At 37.2% G+C, this 22,637-nt stretch overlaps 1 protein-coding gene across 2 annotated transcripts in view; it reads left to right on the forward strand.

The window, feature by feature from the left end:
* LOC139119824 (dedicator of cytokinesis protein 1-like) overlaps positions 1-22,637 on the forward strand; it is a 114,181-nt gene that overhangs the window by 85,283 nt on the left and 6,261 nt on the right. For both annotated transcript variants that reach the window (XM_070683733.1, XM_070683734.1), the window contains 15 exons: positions 3,029-3,160; positions 3,540-3,653; positions 4,181-4,270; positions 7,598-7,702; positions 9,711-9,852; positions 10,250-10,331; positions 10,567-10,651; positions 11,058-11,144; positions 12,004-12,180; positions 14,692-14,775; positions 15,623-15,754; positions 16,063-16,253; positions 17,117-17,312; positions 22,038-22,119; positions 22,398-22,510. In XM_070683733.1, coding sequence (XP_070539834.1) covers positions 3,029-3,160; positions 3,540-3,653; positions 4,181-4,270; positions 7,598-7,702; positions 9,711-9,852; positions 10,250-10,331; positions 10,567-10,651; positions 11,058-11,144; positions 12,004-12,180; positions 14,692-14,775; positions 15,623-15,754; positions 16,063-16,253; positions 17,117-17,312; positions 22,038-22,119; positions 22,398-22,510 — 1,812 coding nt within the window. The remainder of the gene's footprint in view (positions 1-3,028; positions 3,161-3,539; positions 3,654-4,180; positions 4,271-7,597; positions 7,703-9,710; positions 9,853-10,249; positions 10,332-10,566; positions 10,652-11,057; positions 11,145-12,003; positions 12,181-14,691; positions 14,776-15,622; positions 15,755-16,062; positions 16,254-17,116; positions 17,313-22,037; positions 22,120-22,397; positions 22,511-22,637) is intronic.

A 22,637-nucleotide genomic window follows, 5' to 3' on the forward strand; every position in this document is an offset into this window, starting at 1 on the left:
CAGGCAGCTCCCACTGAGTAAACTGATATGCCTACACAGGAACAACCCATTTTCAACTGGCATCTAGTTCATGGGAAAATTGTGAAAAGGGGGAATAAATATTATGATGTAAAACAATCTATTGTACTCATTTTGTGTCCTGGGCCTGAACCTGACAGGTTGTACCTCTGTATGTTATTTGGAATTGAAACATTGCAGCATCCCTTCTATTAATCTAGAGTGTACAAAACTCATCACATTTACCACCTTCCATTAGCCCACCACCGACGTTGATGGAACAGTCCATTTTTATCATAACTGGAAGTTGTGATATAGAGGTGGTTTCAACCGGTGTTTGATGTCGTCCATTTCCGTAAACGACAAAAAGTCAAAAACTGCTGAACAGACTGCGTTGATATTTGGTACCGATACATAGACTGGTTCCAAGGTTCCAATTCCGAAAAATGGAGCCAAACGGAGCGGAGGTTATATAGTTTTGGAAATTTCTAACCCCCCTTTTTAACTAATTGATTTTAGGGGTCTTTCATATATGTAGTTTTGGAATGTACACCAATCCTGCATTGTGGACTGTTTTATGAGTTGTGGAACAGAAATGAGGTTTTGATGAATGTTAGAAATATGCAGGATGGCTGATTCAAAGTATAAGAGATTTCTATGCTCTTTTGGGTATCAAAAGCAATAAAAAAAAACATATTTCATAGTTTAGATTCTCACTTTTGAGATGACCCTAAGCATTTGTTATGTAAACATCCTTGAGTCAATATACAGACTTTGACATTCCTGAGATTAAGTATCCATGACCTCACATGTTACAGTCTTTCACTACCATGGTATGGCCCAAACCCATTGTTATCAATGGTGAGTGTGGACCTGTCTACAGGAAATTGGGGTGAACAGGTTAGACAATGCCATGACAAGTTGCAAGGTAGCACCAGCATAGAGTCCTACGCATGTCCATGTGTTCTCACAGGAAATTACAGGGAAAAAATTATTTGAGATGTTTCTCTCCTTTAAATAGAAGTATATAACAATTTAAACCTGTCATGGATGGATTGCTCTCAAATGATCTGAAACACAGTTATTGCCCATTAGCAACAAATCTATAGCAAGATTTATGTAAAGTTCATGAACTTACACAAGGTATTAGACAAAAGATGACCATGACTTTGCTACTTTTCAACATTTATTCATTCAGATTTCCTCAGCTTAGTGTATAATTTTGTAATCTTAATTACTGTCAACTTAGCTTTACTAACTTATTCTAACCTCATTATTCTTACACTACTGTTATACCTTATAACCACAAAATTTCAAGAGATGCATATATGATTGTCACTTAACAAACAATTTACAAATATGTCTTCCGCTGTTTTCTCCATATACATATACATGTCCCTTTTCTCATAAAAATGGGCTTAAAATCGCAATGTGAAAAATAGTCTTTCAGCTGTATGTTGCTCATTGACTTCGTGGTCTGTCTAATTAGTCTCCACGGACACCGTCCGGGGGGACTTATAGGTTTGGTCATGTCCGTGTGTGCGTGCCTGCGTCCGTGTGTGCATCCGTCCGTCTGTTCACGCAGATATCTCAGACATGCCCAGGTCAATTTCTTTCAAACTTTGCACAAGGATAGTACCCTACCCCATACAGATGCATGTCGATTTGGCCATGTTAGAGGACTTGTTAGTTTACACCACCATAGACTACCATGTATAAGTCAGCTGTCTATAGAATCCCATGTATAAGGGCAAGTAAATAAAAAATTAGTTTGTCATCATATTCATATTGCAAAAAGGATTCAGTGACACAGTTTTTAGTCCCCATGGATGAAGTCCAGGGCCTTATAGATTGGGTCATGTCCCTCCGTTCACGCAGATATATATTTTGACAATATATTGTACCTCATTAATTATGTGCATATCTAATTTTGAGCGAGCCAATAGAGCTAGGTCTGATTTTTGGTATATAGGGATGACTTAGCAATTCAATTTTTTTGACAAAATGTCACATGACCTCAGTGACATGACCTGAAATATACATATTTGTCCATAACTCAGTAACCACAAGTGCTACACCCTTCATATATGGTATGATGGAACACCGCATGACGCCACATATTGTACCTCATTAATTATGAGTAGTTTCACAATGTGCCAGTTGTGATCAAGTGCCATTGGCGCTATTTTATTATATGATTGGGTGGTTGATCAATGTTTCTTCAATGTATGTAATTGTGATTCAAAAACTAGTAATAATATGCATATATACGAAGATAGGACACAAAATGACAGCGGCAAATCATGTTTTACACTTTACAACATTTTATTCCCCCTTCAAAACTCTCCCATCAACTACATGTAGCTGCCAGTCGAAAATGTTTGTTCCAGAGTAGGCATATCAGTTTACTCAGTGGAGGAGCTGCCTGCTGAGTTTGGTGGATTTCTTATCAATCTTCAGACCATAAAACAGACTCTTGTTTCGGTAAATGCCAGGTCAAATAGCAAAGTACTCAGCCAAGTTGCTGGGTAATTACCTAATTAAGTGTTCCGATAACTCGTGCGCCAAGTGCAATTCTTCAGTTTTTAGTCCCAAATTGTTTCCCAATACAATCCAATATGGCTACCAGGCAGCCATTTTCATGTGATTTGTTGACGTCCAGAGCAGACATGCCTGAACAGCTGTAATTCATAATTTGTGAAAGGACAATGTTCAATAACATGTACACACGTAAACACATGTATCGATTGTGTAACGATATGATCCAATGTGGCTGCCAGGTTGCCGTTTTCTTACAATTTTTTCACATCCAAAGCCATTACTAAGATGCATCTGATCCAATTCTATTAGTACAAGGGCATTGTACCACCATATATTACAGATTTTAAAATCCACATAAAGTTGAAGTGTGCTTCAATAATAGCATCAAATACAGACAAAAACTGTTACATTCAAAAACTTTAATTAAGGGTTCCCAACAACATTTGATGCATCTAGGACTGTACTATTAATGATGACTTGGTTTTTTTAGAATTTCTACAAGGAGATTGAAAAACAAGAGATGTATCTACGGTATCTGTATAAATTATGTGATTTACATCTGGAATGTGACAACCATACTGAAGCTGCCTTCGCATTACATCTACATGCAGACAGACTCAAAGTAAGTTACTTGTCTACTCCTAAGTGTGTCATGTGTATTGGATGTGAAAGAAAGCAATCTAGTTATCACTGTGCTGATACTGGTTACATGAATACTTTATATTGTTGTCAGTAATTCATGTGTTCAGACTCCATGAAATACAGTAAGCCAAACATTTATGATATATAACCATTAAATGAAGCGGACGAAGTACTCATTTTCTCACATGAAATCTACTCTTATGTGAACTTGTATAATATACCTCCCAGGTACTCCAAACTTAGGTTTGCAAAGCATAGCTTCAACATAATATGCGAAAATTTATATTCTACAGTGCAAAATATTACATAAGTTTGACATAGCCTTTATTCTTTGTCATTTCAATTTTCTTTCATGACAGTGGTCTGATGACAGGCTACCATTTCCGTTAGACAAATACCCACAGGCCACAACACAAAGACAACTGAAAGAGGCGCTGTATTATGATATTGTCCAATATTTTGACAAAGGCAAGGTAAGACAACAATGACTACAATCATGTCTCACCAATGTTTCACGATTTTCACAAGACTTTTCAACAGACCACTCTTGATATGTTGATGTAACCTCTACCGTAAACAATGGACCTGATCTAAATATGAGTATAAGAGGAATTTATGACTTACCATGTAAAGTGACATAAAGTAAAAAATGATCTGATTGAAAACTCATGTATCAGTCCTAAGATAATCATCTGTTACTGTCTTTGTTGGTAAATTCCTTACACTTCATTTGACATGTTATCCACATAGACCAGATAATCCTGTGAGTGTAAATATCCTGTGATTAATATCTCTAAAATGTACTCCTAATTGGTAGGGCCTTATTTATCAAATTTTAGGTCCATCTGCAAAGTGTCTATGTGGAGTGTTTTTGTGACTTGATAATTGGTGTCAGTTCTTATGCAGCTTTGATATAACATAAATCATCTACTCTCTGTAGTTTGGTCAGAGCTTTATAGAATTTTTTCTGCAAAGTGAAATGTTTGTGTCTTTTCTGCAGATGTGGGAGAATGGAATCAAGCTTTGCAAAGAACTTGCTAAGCAGTATGAGAATGAATTATTTGACTATGTCCAGCTGAGTCAACTCTTGGTAAGATAATCATCTATCATTGCTTCTGTGATATAACATACTGATCTGTATATACATAATGGCTTTAATATGATTAATTTTTACCGAGATGACTGTCAGACATCAAATATTACCCATACATCAAATATGGACGTCACATATCAAATATGGAGGTCACATATCAAGTATGGCCACCACAGATCAAGTATGGCCACCATACATCAAATGTGGCCACTATACAACCATACAGCCAATTCCTTCAACCTAATGAAAAATCAAGACCCTTTCTCAGACTTGGCAGTAGTTATTAGTCCCCACGGACACCGTCCGGGGGGACTTATAGGTTTGGTCATGTCCGGCGTGCATCCGTGTGTGCGTGCGTGCGTGCGTGTGTGCGTCCGTCCGTCCGTTCACGCAGATATCTCAGACATGCCCTGGTCAATTTCTTTCAAACTTTGCACAAGGATAGTACCCTACCCCATACAGATGCGCGTTGATTTGTTTCACAATGCGATCAAATTTGGGCGTGTTAGAGGACTTTTTAGTTTACACCACCATAGACTACCATGTATAAGTCAGCTGTCCATAGAATCCCATGTATAAGGCCAAGTAAAATAAAAATTTAGTTTCTCATCGTATTCATATTGCAAAAAGGATTCAGTGACACAGTTTTTAGTCCATAGGATGAAGTCCAGGGGCCTTATAGTCTCGCTTCCAGACCGCGTCGCTTCGCCAGTGCAAAGTGCGCCGCTGGCGGTAGGAACATGAAGTAATTTTTCCACTGGCTGGGCGACGGGGTCTGGAGACTACTGACTTCCGCATTCCAAGATATTTATACCCACCAATCACATGGCTCAATCGACAACCACGACAACAGGCAAACTTTGATGCATATTCAATAGAAGGAGGGGCTTGTAAAAATATCTACCAACAACTATGAGGAACTTCTATGACTGACAACGTCAATAAGCTCGACTACGCAATGATATGACATACATAAAAGGATTCCCTCGGATTCCCCAAACGACGCACTGGGCATTCACAGTACGCGGACGTGCGTAAATTCAACTGGCGAAAATGGGGCTGACAGCCGAACTTAGGAAAGCAATCGATTGTGGCAAAGAAAAATTAGCCATAGAATGCCTGAAAGACGAGCAAATTGAAGCAATTGCAGCTTTTCTACGGGGGGGGGGGGGGGGGAATGACGTCTTCGTAAACTTGCCAACTGGGTACGGGAAGTCTGTTGGCTGTTGTCTTCACATGCTCTCCGTATATTTTCACGGGAGTTTCAGCATGGTCACTGTCCACAGAGTACATTTGCCCCGGACATTTGCGACGAGCTCGATGTTGACTATCGCATATTGAAAACACATGCATTTGTCTTGGTTTTTCTGATTGAATATTCAAGTAGGTCAAGGGTCATATTTAAATTTGGTTCTCCGCCCGTCCTGATGCGTCATCACAGTGGAATGCAGTGGTAGTCACCAGACCCTCGTCGCTTCGCGACTCGAAGCTCGTCGCTCCGCGACTCGCCATGTCCTACCGCCAGCGGCGCACTTTGCAGTGGCGAAGCGACGAGGTCTGGTAAACGAGACTAGGGGCCTTATAGATTGGGTCATGTCCCTCCGTTCACCCAGATATATCAGATATTTTGACAAAATGTCACGTGACCCCAGTGACCTTTGACCTCAAATATGCATATTTGTCCATAACTCAGTAACCACAAGTGCTACACCCTTCATACATGGTACGATGAGACACCTTATGACGCCACATATTGTACCTCATTAATTATGCACATATCTAATTTTGAGCGAGCCAATAGAGCTAGAGGTCTAATTTGTGGTATATAGGGATAACTTAGCAATACAATTTTTTTGGCAAAATGTTACGTGACCTCAGTGACCTTTTACCTCAAATATACATATTTGTCCATAACTCAGTAACTACAAGTGCTACACCCTTCATATATGGTATGATGGGACACCTTATGACGCCACATATTGTACCTCATTAATTATGCACATATCTAATTTTGAGCGAGCCAATAGAGCTAGAGGTCTGATTTTTGGTATATAGGGATAACTTAGCAATTCAATTTTTTTGACAAAATGTCACTTGACCTCGGAAACCTTTGACCTCAAATATACATATTTGTCCATAACTCAGTAACCACAAGTGGTACACCCTTCATATTTGGTATGATGGGACACCTTATGACACCACATACTGTACCTCATTAATTATGTGCATATATAATTCTGAGCAAGCCAATAGAGCTGGATTTCTAATTTTTGATATATAGAGATAACTATAGGATAGAAATTTTTTGACCAAATGTCATGTGACCTCGATGACCTTTTACCTAAAATATACGTTTATGTCAATAAATAAGTAATATGTCCTTTATATTTAGTAGGATGAAAGACCTTATGACAACACAAGCTTTACTTCATTAATTATGCACATATCTAATTCTGGGCAAGGGAATAGAGCTAGAGGTCTGATTTTTGGCATATAGCAATACAATTTTTTTTTCAGAATGTCACGTGACCTCGATGACCTTTGACCTTGATTATACATATATATGCATAACTCAGTAACCACAAGTTCTATACCCTCCAATTTTGATAGGATATTAGACCTTAAGATGTCACATCTTGTACCTCATTTATTATGCGCATATGTATTTCTTGGCTGGCCAATACAGCTAGAGGTCTGATCTTTTTTCCCTATTTAGAGAACCATAACTTAGACATGCCTCATGTGTTTCAAATTGAAACAAAGACATAGACCTATGTGCCCATAAATCTCAACATATACACTCCAGTGATACTTCTTAATGACCACATTTCCCTGCCCCATCAAGACTAATACTCCTTTACAAGTGGGGACTATGTCATTGTCAATGACTTGTTTCTTTCCAATCCTTGCACATGCAAACCATCACATTTCTTTGTGTCAACCATATATTGTGGACAAATGGCTACTTTTGTGTTGATCACATAAAACTGAATACCATCTTTCAAATACATATCAACCAGTTGGACTATGTGACTGACAGTGACCTGTAAAACATGACTTATTTGACAAAACATATTCAAATAAGGTTTAAATTGATCTTTGACTCTTCCAGGATCCTAGTGTCTTGTTGAATTTAAACTTCTGTAACAAAAAATAATTTCCATTTTCTGTGAAATATCAATAAATCATGAAGTTCTAATGCTGTAATGTATTTCAACTCCAACCTAGTGGTTGCTGTTCTCATAAAAATCATTGCATTTGATTTTAGACATTAAAACAGCTATGATGCAATTCCAATAATTAATGTTGCATTTTCTACCACAGAAAAGACAAGCTGGTTTCTATGACAACATCATGCGATTACCAAGACCAGAACCGGAGTATTTCAGAGTTGGATTTTATGGCCAGGGATTCCCATTGTTTCTGAGGGTAAGACAGGACATTATTACATATGTACCACAGTTTATTCGCATCGAAGCGCGCGCGTACTACCGGTATTTGCACTGCAGTGCAATACCAAAAACATTATGCCATACCTTTATGTTAATGAGTATTTATTTTGACCGGGAACTATTTTTGTTTTTAAACACACAAAAAAAGTCGTCTACAAGATTTCATTTCACTTTGGTTCGATGCTAGTTATAGTAAATGCATGACATTACCGATTAAAATCTACGACAAAGAAAATTGTCTGTACTCATTATAGTGTGAGGATGATTTTTATTATCCGGAAGAGCAGTTTATTTGTCAGCGAAGCAAAAACATTGTCAACTGGCGACATCCGTTTCTAGTTCCATGGATACACGGTGCGGTGGCCACCGTACCACGGCAGCCATCATACATCGAAACACACGTAGCTGCGGACGCAGCGGACCCAATTAAACAGTAAACATTTTCAGAGACGTTTTTGCCAGTAGTTTTCTCACCGGACATTCCCTGTTTACAATAGAAAGTCACTTTTGCATGCAGTTTACTCTGTGCTTGTGTGTCCTACATGCTACTGATAACAGTGATCGCCGTGCACGGTAAACACTGAAATTTGATCGTTCGACAAGTTACGTTTGCCGTATCTTACTCTTAAATTTCCCGTAAAAATCTTCGAACTGTTATTTGTATCGATCATTTAGAAAAATTTCAAGCTCAAAATGTGAAAAAATCAAAAGCGTTCCATGTTCAAAGTTCTCTTCGTTTGGCTATCTGTGGCTACGTATGTATGTGTGAGCGATCGCAAGCAGAGTTCGAGCCCTCCGACGTTCCTCTTACGTCATCATTGATAAACAAGTAAACAATAGTTTAGCCAATCAAAGTAGAGGGTGTGGCGGCGTCGACCAATGAAAAGTGAAAGCTGATTCGATGCTTCATTACAGTGATGTCAATGTTATATAACTCCGCAGGGTCGCCCTGAAGCTTTGACAGACAAGTAGTACGCACGACTATCGTCAATTCTCTCGATAAATGATGCAAATAAATGATAGAGCATATGTAATAATAACAGAACCAAATGGCCTGTTAGTGCAAGCACGCCGTACTAGCGGTATTTGCACTCATGCTGCGGTGTATTCGGCTGTCCTTTCACTCGCGACTGCCGCCGAATACACCGCAGCACTCATGCAAATGCCGCTAGTACGGCGCGCTTGCACTCACCGGCCATGGGGTTCTGTCATATTCCACTTTGCAAGCTATGTCCATTGTCATAATTCATACAGTGTAGTAACACATTCAGCTAATGTCATCTCTATTATAAATGAGTCACTTTGTTGTTTAATACCTTCATTCCCTCTTATGATGGAAATTTTTTTGGTGCCATTACTAGAAGGATAATTTATTTCACTACAGTGCGGCTCCAGGCAAAAAGTACAAAATATTAATGATTGATTGAAATATATATATATATATATATATATATATATATATATATATATATATATAATATATTATATATATATATATATATATATATATATATATATAGGCATGCAGTAGATGTACATACTTGCATTTCATGTAAGAACATTGAGTTTACCAATCGTATCGTCTTCAGTTTTTTCAGAATCTCAGCATTGTGTTGAATAATAAGATATTTTCCTTGTTTTCCAATAGAAGCAGTATTTTTAGAGGATGGAAGCATCCTCAATTCATATAGACATGGCGGATCTCTCATGATAATGAACTATAAATATGTCTTGTGTCTGTGTATGCTGGACATACAAATACTAAATGAAATCGTCCTTAACAACATTCAAACTGCGTAATTCACATAATCCATAGTATTCACATAATTGATTTGCTCTGATAGTTTTTTTGCGATTGGAAGTTTAAAAAACATCATTCTCCTATGTTCAGGACTGCTGAAGCATATTGTAATCTGAAATGTGATTTCTACACTACTTAATACTGCAACAATATTTTCATAGCTTTTCTTATCTTTCATTTTCAGAACAAGTTGTTTATTTACCGTGGTAAAGAGTATGAAAGGCTGGCAGATTTCAATTCAGGATTACAAAATATGTACCCAACGGCAAAAATGATGGACAAAACTACGATGCCAGAGAAAGACATTCTTGAATCCAAAGGTCAACGTATCCTTCACAAATCATTGATTTGTAATCTTAGTGTAAAATATTTGTCACATAGATTCATTCCTTTCTTTGCTAGGGATGTAGTTTGATCAATAACTGCACAAAGCATTTTGGCAACACGTCCATTTAAAGGGGAAGTTCAAAATAATAATTTTGCACTGATTTGAGCAATAACAAGTAATGTAAATGTCATGATCTTAGTTGTGGCTGTGTAGTTGAGAGAGAAAATACAGAACAAATGACATTGTTGCTGGCAATGCATTGATCAATGGCCGTCAGTCTGATCAAAGGTACAAGTCCGTTTTCTGCTGTCTATGGTCTGTCACAGACAAAAGCATTTCTTATCTCTTTCTGTCTGTGATGTCAACGTAAATGTATCTTCCTTGACTGGGATAAGATCTTCAAATATGTAAAGTGCATCCTGTTGAAGAACTGAATAAGAAATTTAAAGGCAAGATGGTCAATGATCAAATCCTCAGGTAAGAAATGCATCTGACAAGTTTCTCTAATTTTAACTCTGATACAGAGCATGAAACACATTTACTGTAATAAACATTTCACAGATATTACCTGATTAACTGTCTTATGTCAACCAATAAGTATGACCTCTATTGTTATTTCAAATCTATTATTGTAACAGTATGGTAGTGTTTACTTTATGAGCAAACATGACAACATCCAGTCTGATCTCATGTTTCTTGAATGTCTCCCTAGCTACTATAAAGTGAATGAAGTACAGAAGTTTGTCTACTCAAGGCCGTTCTTTAAAGAAGGCAAGAAGAATGACAATGAATTTGCTGTAAGTTTTGTCGATTAGCCAAGTTATCTATTACCGCTAGGAAAAAGAACAACATATTGTAATGTCGTTATAGATTGCTACATTGGCTAAAATGGAACAAGATTATAGATTATGACGCAGATTACGATCTGTACTGAGAATATGACACAACACATGGTGTAGGATATTCATATGAAAGAAATCTTTTAAGAGATAATCGTTGATCAGTACATAATGATATCTTTATTGAAGGGTAGCTGTGAGGACAAGAATAAAACATTTTAGAGTAAACTGTTGTTGTTGATATCTGATCCATTTCCATGGTAACCCTTTTTATTACATTGAACAGTTTTCAGTGGTCTCTTTAGATCTGAAGGAAATATATATTTTTGCATTCTAATCCTCTTTGATATTTTCTTACCATAAGAACATGTGGATTGAGAGAACGTATCATGTGACGGCATACAAGTTGCCAGGTATACTCAGATGGTTTGAAGTGGTTTCACAGCATCCTGTAAGTAGATTACTGGCTAGATTACTGAAGTGTGATCTCAAGTTTTTATGTCCCAGGTCATGAAGATAGAGCCTTTCAAAGGTAGAGAGAGCCTTTCAGTAGAGCCTATCAAACAGGGCCTATCAAACAGGGCCTATCAAACATGGAGCCTATCAAACACAGAGCCTATCAAACACAGAGCCTATCAAACACAGAGCCTATCAAACACAGAGCCTATCAAACACAGAGCCTATCACACATGGAGCCTATCAAACACAGAGCCTATCAAACACGGAGCCTATCAAACACAGAGCCTATCACACATGGAGCCTATCAAACACAGAGCCTATCAAATACGTTGTTTTCAGCCATGACTTCCCATCCATCAATTGATGTCATCTATATCTCTTGTAATGTTTATTTGATAGATTACTTTGAACGAGTATCAAATTTGTTCAAAATGTGGGTTAAATCATGTTGTGTCTTTAAGGATTTTATTTATTTTAGTGTGGTCAGAATGTCTCATTCCCAGAGACTGCTGTCTATTTTTAACCCTATTTTCACCAGATGAGGGGAAGGTAGAATTACAGTTGACCAGAATGAATTTTGTACTATGTATTTCTGATGTATCAAATAAACCTGTTTTCCAAAGTTCAATTCGATTTGATATTTCATATGATATGTGCATACTCATCAACAATCTCAGTGCCGATGTTTATTGATGACGTGTCTAAATTACAGAAGTTTATTTATAAGTTGTTTTGAACTTGAACTCTTTGATTTTAGATGCCAGGGACAACAGCCATGAATGTGTTATGAGGGCTTTGTGATTTTACATTCATTCAATCATCATTAGAAATAAACCTGTGTGACTTTTCAGGAGGAAATGAGTCCACTACAGCATGCAGTAGAAATTATGGAAGAACAGAATCAGATGTTGAGATCATTGGTCAAACAATACCAAGTAGACACCAATCTGCCTCTGAATCCATTGAGTATGAAACTGAATGGAGTTGTTGATGCAGCTGTAATGGGTGGCACTGATGTCTATGAAAAGGTACGGACACCTGCCAACTTTGTATGTTTGCCAGTATTCATCCATTTTTGTGTAACTTTACACAAAACACATTGCAGGTCGATTTTTAGCTCCTCAGTTTTATACACTGAGGAGCTATTAGAATTGAAAACCAGTATGGCGGCGTCAACTTTTACTTCCTTCTGTCAAGATTTGGTCTGGCGGCATCAACTTTTACTTTCTTCTGTCAAGATTTGGCCAATTAACTTCTGTCTGTGTGTCCATGTGTCATGTGATAAACTGGTGGGGGCCAATTAACTGGCTGTCAACTTCAATGTGTTTTTGGTACATAGAAATAACTATGGGAGCAAAGTTTTTCGACAAAATGTCACATGACCAGCCACTTCCTGTGTTAATTACGCACATACCTAATTCTGGGCTTAATAATAGAGCTAGAGGTCTGATTTTTGGTATGTAGGGATAACTATGGGATACAATTTTTTTGACAAAATGTCACGTGACCTCGATGACCTTTGACCTCAAATATACATATTTCTCCATAACTCAGTAACCACAAGGGCTACACCCTTCATATTTGGTATGATGGGACACCTAATGATGACACATCCTGTACCTCATTAATTATGCACATATCCAATTCTGGGCAAACCAATAGAGCTGGAGGTCTGATTTTTGGTATATATGGATAACTATGAGATACAATTGTTTTGACAAAATATTATGTGACCTTGATGACCTTTGACCCCAAATATACATATATGGCCGTAACTCAATAACCACAAGTGCTACACCCTTCATATTTGGTATGATGGGAGACCTTATGGTGCCATATCCTGTACCTTATTAATTATGCACATTTCTAATTCTGGGCAAGCCAATAGAGCTAGAGGTCTGATTTTTGGTATATAGGGATAACTATGGGATACAATTTTTTGACAAAGTGTCACATGACTTCGATGACCTTTGAGCTCGATTTCACAAATACTACTCTAGCCTTTCATCTTTTTTGCATATTTATTTCTCTATTGCCCCTGTGCACCGAGATGTCTCGAAACCCAGTCATCGCTGCTTTGCAGCTATATTTCTTTCTGCTTTTAAAATACCAGCAAGTCAAGGTTTTCGTTATAAACCATTACACACTGACAAATTAAACACTCTACAAACAAAATATATGAATTTATCAGTTGTCATCATTGATGAACTTAGCATGGTTGGTAACAGTTTATTCAATTTTATTAATCTCCGTCTTCAAGAAATCAAAGGAAATAAGATATTTGGTGGTGTGTCAGTAGTCTCTGTAGGTGATATGTTGCAACTCAAACCTGTCATGGATGGATGGATTTTTGAAGATCTATACCAGGGATATGGCCCTTTATCAATAAACCTCTGGAAAGAGTACTTTACAGTGCATGAACTGACAGATATTATGCGATAGAAAGATGATAAACATTTTGCAGAATTACTTAATCATCTCAGAGTTGCCCAATATACACAAGAAGAGATAAACCTACTTCAGCAAAAGATTGACGAATTTTCTGGTCAAGCAAATCAATGTGAAAATGCAATTCACTTGTATACTACAAATGTAAATGTTGAAAAACACAATGAAGCAATTTTCACTAGAGTGCTGACAGAGAAATTACGGTGGCTCACCTGCATTCCAATGCAGTAAATGGCGCTTACTCACTTTACTAGTCGCCTGATAATAAACCGCCACATACTCCATCAGGACAGATTGGTGTTAATGTATGCAACTTATATTAATGAGCCGAATCATGCCGTATATACAGTTAAACGTATCTAACACAAATCTAGTGTATCCCATATCCCAACCCTATGCCTCCAAGTCAATTACTGCTTACCAACAACCAACTACTTCAACTGGCCTCACACTTTAGGAGCTTCAGTGTCCTTGACGCTATTTTTGAGTTCAAAGAGACAAACAATGGAATATTTCATCGAAGGAAATTATATTTACATTACACAAGTAGTGTAAAACTTTCAGTTACTGAAAAGATTTCTCATCAATTATACCAATAAGTTCACCAATTAATGCTGTATGTTTATAGTGAAGTAAAACGTAAGATTTGATCAAATAGTTACAGTCACAAGTTCAGCCAACAAAATGATAAAAGATGTGAAGCCATAGATGAACACATCAGTGTAGCAGTAGATTCTGTCAGTGTACTACAAGTAAGAAAACATGTCTATAATCAAAAAGAAAGGTTTTGGATCAGTAAGTGAGCTCAATGCCGTAGCATCAGTAAAATGTTCCAATATTCAAAACTAAATTTTTTGTTGAAATCTCATAACAAAAAGCATTCTATTTAAGGTTTGCATTTAATGTAGATTTATTGAAAGCTGTGACTAACATGCACAAAATGACAGAAGGTTCAACTGTAACCCTAACAGTCAAATGAATACTGTAATTTGTACAATAACTGAGTGTCAGTCAGTGATTCTCTTCAACTTGTGTCAAGTACAAAGCCATGGATATTGACTTCATGTTGAATGGAATTGCTTTTATTGCAGGCATTCTGTACAGAGGAATACTTGAAGGGACATCCTGATGATGAGTTCCTTGTGGAAAGACTTAAAGATCTCATTGCAGAACAGGTTAGTCAAAATCAGTTTGCACTAATATATATTATTGCCTGAATACATGGGTTTATGTGCCCTAGAGCAGGTGACAATTTGCCAGGAGGGCAAATTGTCACCTGCTGCAAGGGCACATAAACCCATGTATTCAGGCAATAATATGTTTATTACATGACTCGTCATACTTTACGCTATATGACTTTTAGTTTCATGCAGGGTATTCTCAAACAATTTTACCATTATCGACCAGCATCAAACAGATTTTAACGAAAGTCAAAATAGCAGTGTGTGCATGGATATTTTACATCTAGCGTTAAGTGTCTTCCTTGACGTCGAAAACTTCGAAGCTTCACCAGACCGAGTAACTATGCAAACAGGTCAATACATTGTTCACCGGCCTGCTAACTCCCCTTATGTTCCTATTCAAATCAATGCAATGATTTGCACTCACATCAAGGCATATAACAAATGGATTCAAATTAAAGTAAATGAATTAAAGCTACAGACAACAATCATTAGTCAAGCACTGTAATCTTTTTATGTTACTTACATAATTATTTTAGTAGCAATAGGAATGTTGTCAATGTGTGGCACAGAGATGTGCGTAAAGTGATTGAATCTTGCTTTTAATGTATTTTTGTCAAGAGGACTAAAACTTTTCTGATCATCAAACAAAGATTAGAGACAGGCAGCCTTGATCAATGCCGTATGTTCATTGTACCAGTGATTTTACAGTTTAAATCCTGTCTTTTATCTGAAATATGTGTGATGATGTTGTGGTTAGATAATATTTTGACTCTTCAAGAACTTAAAATAAATCTTCAAGACCTTCTAACAGAGCGGGATTTGTGTTGTTCATTTGCAGATTCCTATCATAGCAGTTGGTCTGAAAGTACACTCAATTAGGGCGCCACCAAACCTGAAACCCTTACAGGATAAAATGGAGTTAGTTTTCCAGAAGAGGAAATCTATAGTTGAACTCCGATATGGCAAACGGGTAAGTCTCTATTGTCCCACAGAATGAAATCTATAGTTGAACTCTGATATGGCAAATGTCTCTACCATGCCACAGAATTAGATTTAAATACAGTAATGATGCTGTGAATGAAAATCCATGAAGGTTCAAACTCAAAGAAATAATGACAGTTAGATCAGATCATGTCAGTCAAAGTGTAAATGAAGAGACAAGAAGGTTGAACATTCAATGATCTCTCTAAATGTTGTGTCACTATTTGTGTGTGAATTTGAATCAAGCTAGATATGAAGTTAAATTAACAGTATATGTATGAATGCTATATTGATCAGCCTCTAGATACCGGTTCATCAGATAGGTCATCTGAAGTGTCAATACGTAGAATGAACACTGTTGCAAGTTCACGGCCAGCTTCAACGATATCGTCAAGTTCATCTGGTGGTTCAGAAAGTGCCGGAGCCAGGGGATCTAGTGGAAGTTTTACACAAATAGATACTGCATTTTCTAATCCTATGCAAGCACCGTAAGTATTCATCCCTTCACAGCTCTACTGTTATAGACACACAGTGTTTCAAATAGGTTGGTTGTCCGTCAGCATCCTACATCAGTCATCTGTCAATCTCCGTCAATTTTGCACTTTATATGAAACATATATATGAAACCATGAAACCACTCCTCAAAAAACTCTATTTGGTATATAAGTCACTCAGGATGACCAAACTATGATATTTTCAAATGATGTTGAAATTGCATATGCAATTTATTTTTCAAGTTTTATTAATTTTTGCCAAAAAAACACTTTCTCTCCAATGACATCAGAGTTATACCCTTGTTCAGTAGCTTCTGAGGAATATTGTCATCAAGTTCTATCAAAAAGAGTATAAAAGTCGCATATCTATGCTTTTGAGAATTTTTTTCTTATTTTCTTACTCATTTTTCTTGAAAAACATGCTTGTCTATTACTTTTTATATAATACCGATGAACTTTTGTTTTAAGTTTCCATGAATGATCTCTTTCAGTTTATCTTCAAATAAGGAAATTTGCATACACAAATTCTTTTGGGTAATTTCGGTCAAAACATAATTTTTGGCTATTGTAGGCTATGTTTATAACAGCTATTAGTGTGGGTATTTTTGTGACATCCATCGTTGGTATGTATGTCTGTCTGTCTGCATGTATGTATGTATGTATGTCTGTCTGTTTATGTATGTATGTATGTTTGTGTATGTTTGTCTGTGTGTCTATGTATGTCTATATGTATCTATGTATGTCATGATGTTTAACTATCTTGAGAACTGAAGTACCTACAAACTTGACATTTGGTGTGTAGATGCATCATGGGTATACAGCACCAATTATTTCATATGTATTGTTTGTTATTTCAGTCCTCCAATACCCAGCCGGACTCCTCAGTCATTGTCAACAAGGAATACCATTGTTGGAACTCCCAAGATATCACCAACCAAACCACAAATCGCCATACCGTCTCCAAATGTAGATACTTGGTCTAGCACTGGTAACAGTCCTCCAGGTTCAAGTAACAAGCAGTTGCAACGACAGACGATAGTTCTTGAAGAAAAAGTAAGTGGTATGCTCAAGACAGAAATTGCAATGTGTTATGTCAGAATTGCTTGTTTTAGACTTGGTACATGCTCAATGTTTTTACTAGGGTGGATGGGCCCATATAAGGGACATAGAGTGAGAACGGCAGTTCATCTTAAAGCGCAGTGGTCGTCGCGCTGCGCGTGCGTGATTTTTTTGTTGATAAACATAAATTTTTGTAAACATAAGTCTTCTCAACTTCAATAGGAGTGAGATGGGAGCAGTCCCCCACTTTGTTAAGGCCTTTGTAAGACTCAACATCATGCACTAGTAAAATATTAAGATCGAAAACGAGCTTCAGTGGTGTATTTCTATGTATAAACTCGTGTAGAGCTACGAACATTGGGACACTACACTCAGCACATTATGTCGCTGAGTTTACTTTACACTTTACACTTTACTTTATTGCTCAACAACACACTCAAGGAGTGCGGTAAGGCAAAAATTACAAAACTCAGCAAACACTGGATGAAGCTGCTGCTGGGGGAGGAACTAACGTACAAGAAATAAATTTGGCAAGAGGTAGTTTGTTTTCGTGAGTAAAGATATACATGAACTTTTCTCTATCATATTTACTGCACGCAGACACAGTGAACAAAAAGGTTTGGTCGCGCGCGTTCACGCTGGTTGTACACAATGCTATGTACAGTACAGTGAAAATACATAACTAAAATGATCAACAGTGCCTGTATATGTAGACCAGCAACAAGCACAATGCCTAACACAAAAGTTACGCTCAAGACCATGATCGGCAAGCCAGAGCAGGACACGGGAGATGTTGTTGGGAGACGGTCACCGCGTTGACGTACACGGATATAGAGAATCCGGTCCCACAACGTACCGGCCCGCGACGACTTGGCCCACAACCAACTGTTGATCACCATGTCTTCTCCTAGTATTACGTGGTAAGAAATAGTAAAATGACAGGAAACTATAGACAAAACGAGTGGGTTTTCGCGCCATTTGGCAGGAAAATTGCACGGCTACACCGTGCATAGACGTATCGAGAGATCCTGTGCCCCGGTCCTGTGCACGGTCATGGCAGTGATCCAACCGCTAGCTAGTGTAGGCCTACCGGTGCTGGGCAAACTTCGTTGTTGTAGGCCTACCTCCTGATTGCCGGGTAGGTCTGAATCCTCTTTCAAGTGAGATAACCCCCACATAACAAGAAGACATATGAAAGGTCCTTCGCTTGACTTGATACCTGTACTCGGAATTCTCGTTTGCACCCCCAAACGGCGTAAACTTTGTAGTTGAGTTGGATTCTCCACAGCCGAGTGTAGCGCGCCATATACCCGGTTTGACACGGACGTTCATACAGACCACGGAATGGAACAGATGCAGAAATGCTTCTTGCTGCAGCGGGCATTGCTCTGCGAGCTGTAGATTTCTGTAGTTTGGGTTGTTGTCTTTGTACTCCTGTCGGGCCTCTTGAAATGAAAGCTCTCGTCCTTGCTAGCGATGTCGAAAACTAGAGCCCGGTCGTTGATAGTCTGTTGGCGTATACATGCGTACACATGCGTACGTCTAGCTCTATGGCTCGAGCGATAACAGTAGCCGAGCCCCATTCAACTGATTCAAGAAAATCATGAGCAAATGTGATCTCAATCCAGTGTGCAATTATTGTTCAATATTCAGCAGATATTTAACTTAGATTAATTGACCTTTTATTGCGTGTTACATTTGGTTAGTTGGTATGCTTGAGACAGATCAGCCGCCATTTTAACAAGCGGCAATATCGCAAACATTACAATCAACCCGTATAAACATGTGCGGCGTTCTTGGATTTGTTTACAACAGAGGGGGACCCCCTCAGGAGGATGCGCAGCGCGATGACCACTGCGCTTTAACTTTGACTAACAGATTTGATAAATAAAAAATTGAAACAATAATTTGTAAGGGTCAGCTGTGGGAAAACTGCCACACTAGAATTCAAACCTTGAAATAGAATCATAAACAACATATTACTAATAACTTTGACTTACTTTGATAATAAATAATATTACAATAAATTGTAATATTTGAAAATTGTTACCTCTTATGAATTTTAGCAATACAAGAAAAGCTGGGCCTTACTTTGTGAGATTTTTCAGAGGTTACATTTAGAGTTATCAGTTTTTTTCAAACCATAGTGAATATGGAGAGTCTCTCTGAGATACTGGCTGATGTTGGGTTTCTCAAGATGATATGCACAGTCAGTTCATTTATTTGACAGTCCCTTCTCTTGTAAGAGGTGCATATGTTTGTGTGACTTAGGAGTGAAGACAGAAATGTTTACCAACGACTGTTGACTCGGAACCAGTCTATTAAAACATAGGGCCAAAGTCCCTGAAGCTACTATAGACATGGATACAAAATTAAGTATTTCCTGACTGTATGAAATTATCTCACTAAGGTCATCCTAGGGACATGTAAACCAAATATTAAAGCTGTCTGACCAGCGGTTTTGAAAAAACAAGCGACTCAACAGTTGACAGAGCTCTGCTGTGTTATGTAGAGAATAACCTTTTGTGATACATGTATTGATGAAGACGGTGGATATCTCTGATAGCTCATTCCAGGATGGCCTGACCAAAAATAGAAAAAAATTCTGTAAAAATACAGATTTGCATATTTCATCAGACTATATTAGTCTATAATTGCAAATAAACGAGAGTTAATTACCTTCTAATTAAAGTAAACAAGACTTGCTTAAATCAAGATTTACGTCATAATAAAACAGCATATCTGTCAGGTTATAAAGAATCTTGAGCTGGTTATCTTTTAATATCAGTATTTTCATCCTATTAACCAAGCACATTTTAACTTTCAAATTAACATTGTAAGTAAGTTCTGTTGAATAAGTTGAGACTGTACGTACTCAGAGAAAGCACACTGAAGAGACAAATGTTTGTAACTTAAAAAGTTCAAGGTCATCAAAAGCATTATAAGGAATCATGTTACACTTTCATTGCACTGTTTACAAAGATTGCATAATTGCTATAAATAGCACCAGGAATCTTACAGCCCAGCTTTACCATAAAAACCCTATCACTTTGACCACTCTTTTAATTGACCACTCTATTTTTTTTGCTCAAAAAGTAATCTTATTTTATCCTTACCAAGTCAACCATAAATGGAAATTAGAACTTCCTCTATCTCTATTTATTTGACCACCCTATCATGACAAACTATTATGAGCAATTTCTTTTAGATAACATAAATGGTGGTTCAGAATATATCAAAGTTGGGATTCAGGAAAGTTGCCTTTACATGTTGTAATCCTCCAAGATGGTAAGCATTTCACTATGAACTGTCAAAAAAAGTTGAACTTTCTGATAATTCCACACTAAAATTATTTTGGCTTTGATGATTTCCTAATTAATTCAATTATTTAAAATCATATTAATTATTTTTTTCTGGGTGAAATGATAGGGTTTATATAGTACAAGAATTACATACAATGTAAGTCAAATTTTGACCAAAAATGACAAAAAAATTCCTTAAAAATACACATTTGCATATTTCATCACAATTAGAACAAATCTAAGTTGTGTTATCCCTAGGGACCTGTATACCAAATAACAAAGCTGTCTGACCAGCGGTTATGAAGTAGAAGGTTTTTTACCAAAAACACCTTTTTTGGCATTAATTTGCCTATTTTCAACAATATCAAAAAATTTAAAAAAAATAGTTTCTCAAAATCATATTTTTAATCTACACAACAAATATCAAATCAGTAAGTACTGCGGTTCTCAAGATATTTGAGTGGACGGACGCCTCACAAACGGACATACATACATACATACATACAGACTGACGACGGACGCCGGACGGATACCCATCCCAATAGCTTCTATAGACTATAGTCTATAGTAGCTAAAAATCAGTCATACCTAGCCGTTATCCAAAAATCATAGTAATATGAAAAAGCATTGTTCACAAATTCAGTTAACACACACTAAATAATAAAATACAGGTCCACACACATACAAGACAAGGCACACAGTAAAATTAATGGAAAGAAAGATATTTTGACTTCCTATGCAATAAAAGATCAAAGATCTTTCACACTAATGTGTTACACAAGGTGCAATACATTGAATGTCCAAATGTTACACCCAGTGTCTAAGTTTGACCAAACCATCACAGTCAATATACTCAAATTGCAAAGTCATCCATCATTCGCAAACTAAACTGAAGCTTTACAGAACCAAACTGATTGTTCACTTAACTCTTTGCTACAACTCTGTAAAAAGTTCACCCTATTCAGTACCTGAAATGCTATAATTGACGTATTAACCTCTGATTGAAGTCAGTACCTGAAATGTTATAAGTGACGTATTGACCTCTGATTGAAGTCAATACCTGAAATGCTATAAGTGACATATTGACCTCTGATTGAAGTCAGTACCTGAAATTCTATGTGACGTATTAACTTCTGATTGAAGTCAGTACCTAAAATTCTATGTGACGTATTGACCTCTGATTGAAGTCAGTACCTGAAATTCTATAAGTGACGTATTAACCTCTGATTGAAGTCAGTACCTGAAATGCTATAAGTGACGTATTGACCTCTGATTGAAGTCAGTACCTGAAATTCTATAAGTGACGTATTAACCTCTGATTGAAGTCAGTACCTGAAATGCTATAAGTGACGTATTGACCTCTGATTGAAGTCAGTACCTGAAATTCTATAAGTGACATATTGACCTCTGATTGAAGTTACAGTCAGCAAGACCACCAAGACCACAGCTAACACCAGACAAGAGAATGAGTCTTGTTCAACAACCAAGGCAACCATTGAGTAAGTTTCTATGTTGCTTTCTTTACAAATAATCTATTTTATATTTGTTAATTGTGCATTCTTTATTGAAAAAAACCTGATTTATTAATTCTCTTTACATAACCATGTACATACAATTAATCTGGCTTCTTATGTCAGTCAACCCAAAATAACAATCAAAACCATATTGCAATGAAAACCATGAATAGTCATCAAAACCATAAATAGCCATCAAAATCAGATAAAGTCTTTGTTCTCCTATGGTTACCTTCCATGTGTGTTTGTTTGTTTGTTACCAGGTACCAGCCCACCTCCACTGCCAGAGAAGCAATGTTCTGATTATTCCAATCTGCCGGACCCAATTCCAATTCCACCAAAGACACACAAAGTCAGTCAGTCTTACAGAGACAAGGTAACATCAAATCCATCTTTACTTCAACCTGCTTCTTGGCTGCAAAAGGTTTTGACATATTACAGTCTTTTGTCTTTTGTTACCTGTTGATGGTTACATAAAACTATAAGCTGTCTGTAGTAGTGTT

The sequence above is a fragment of the Ptychodera flava genome, chromosome 20, assembly GCF_041260155.1.
Source record: "Ptychodera flava strain L36383 chromosome 20, AS_Pfla_20210202, whole genome shotgun sequence".
NCBI lineage: Eukaryota > Metazoa > Hemichordata > Enteropneusta > Ptychoderidae > Ptychodera > Ptychodera flava.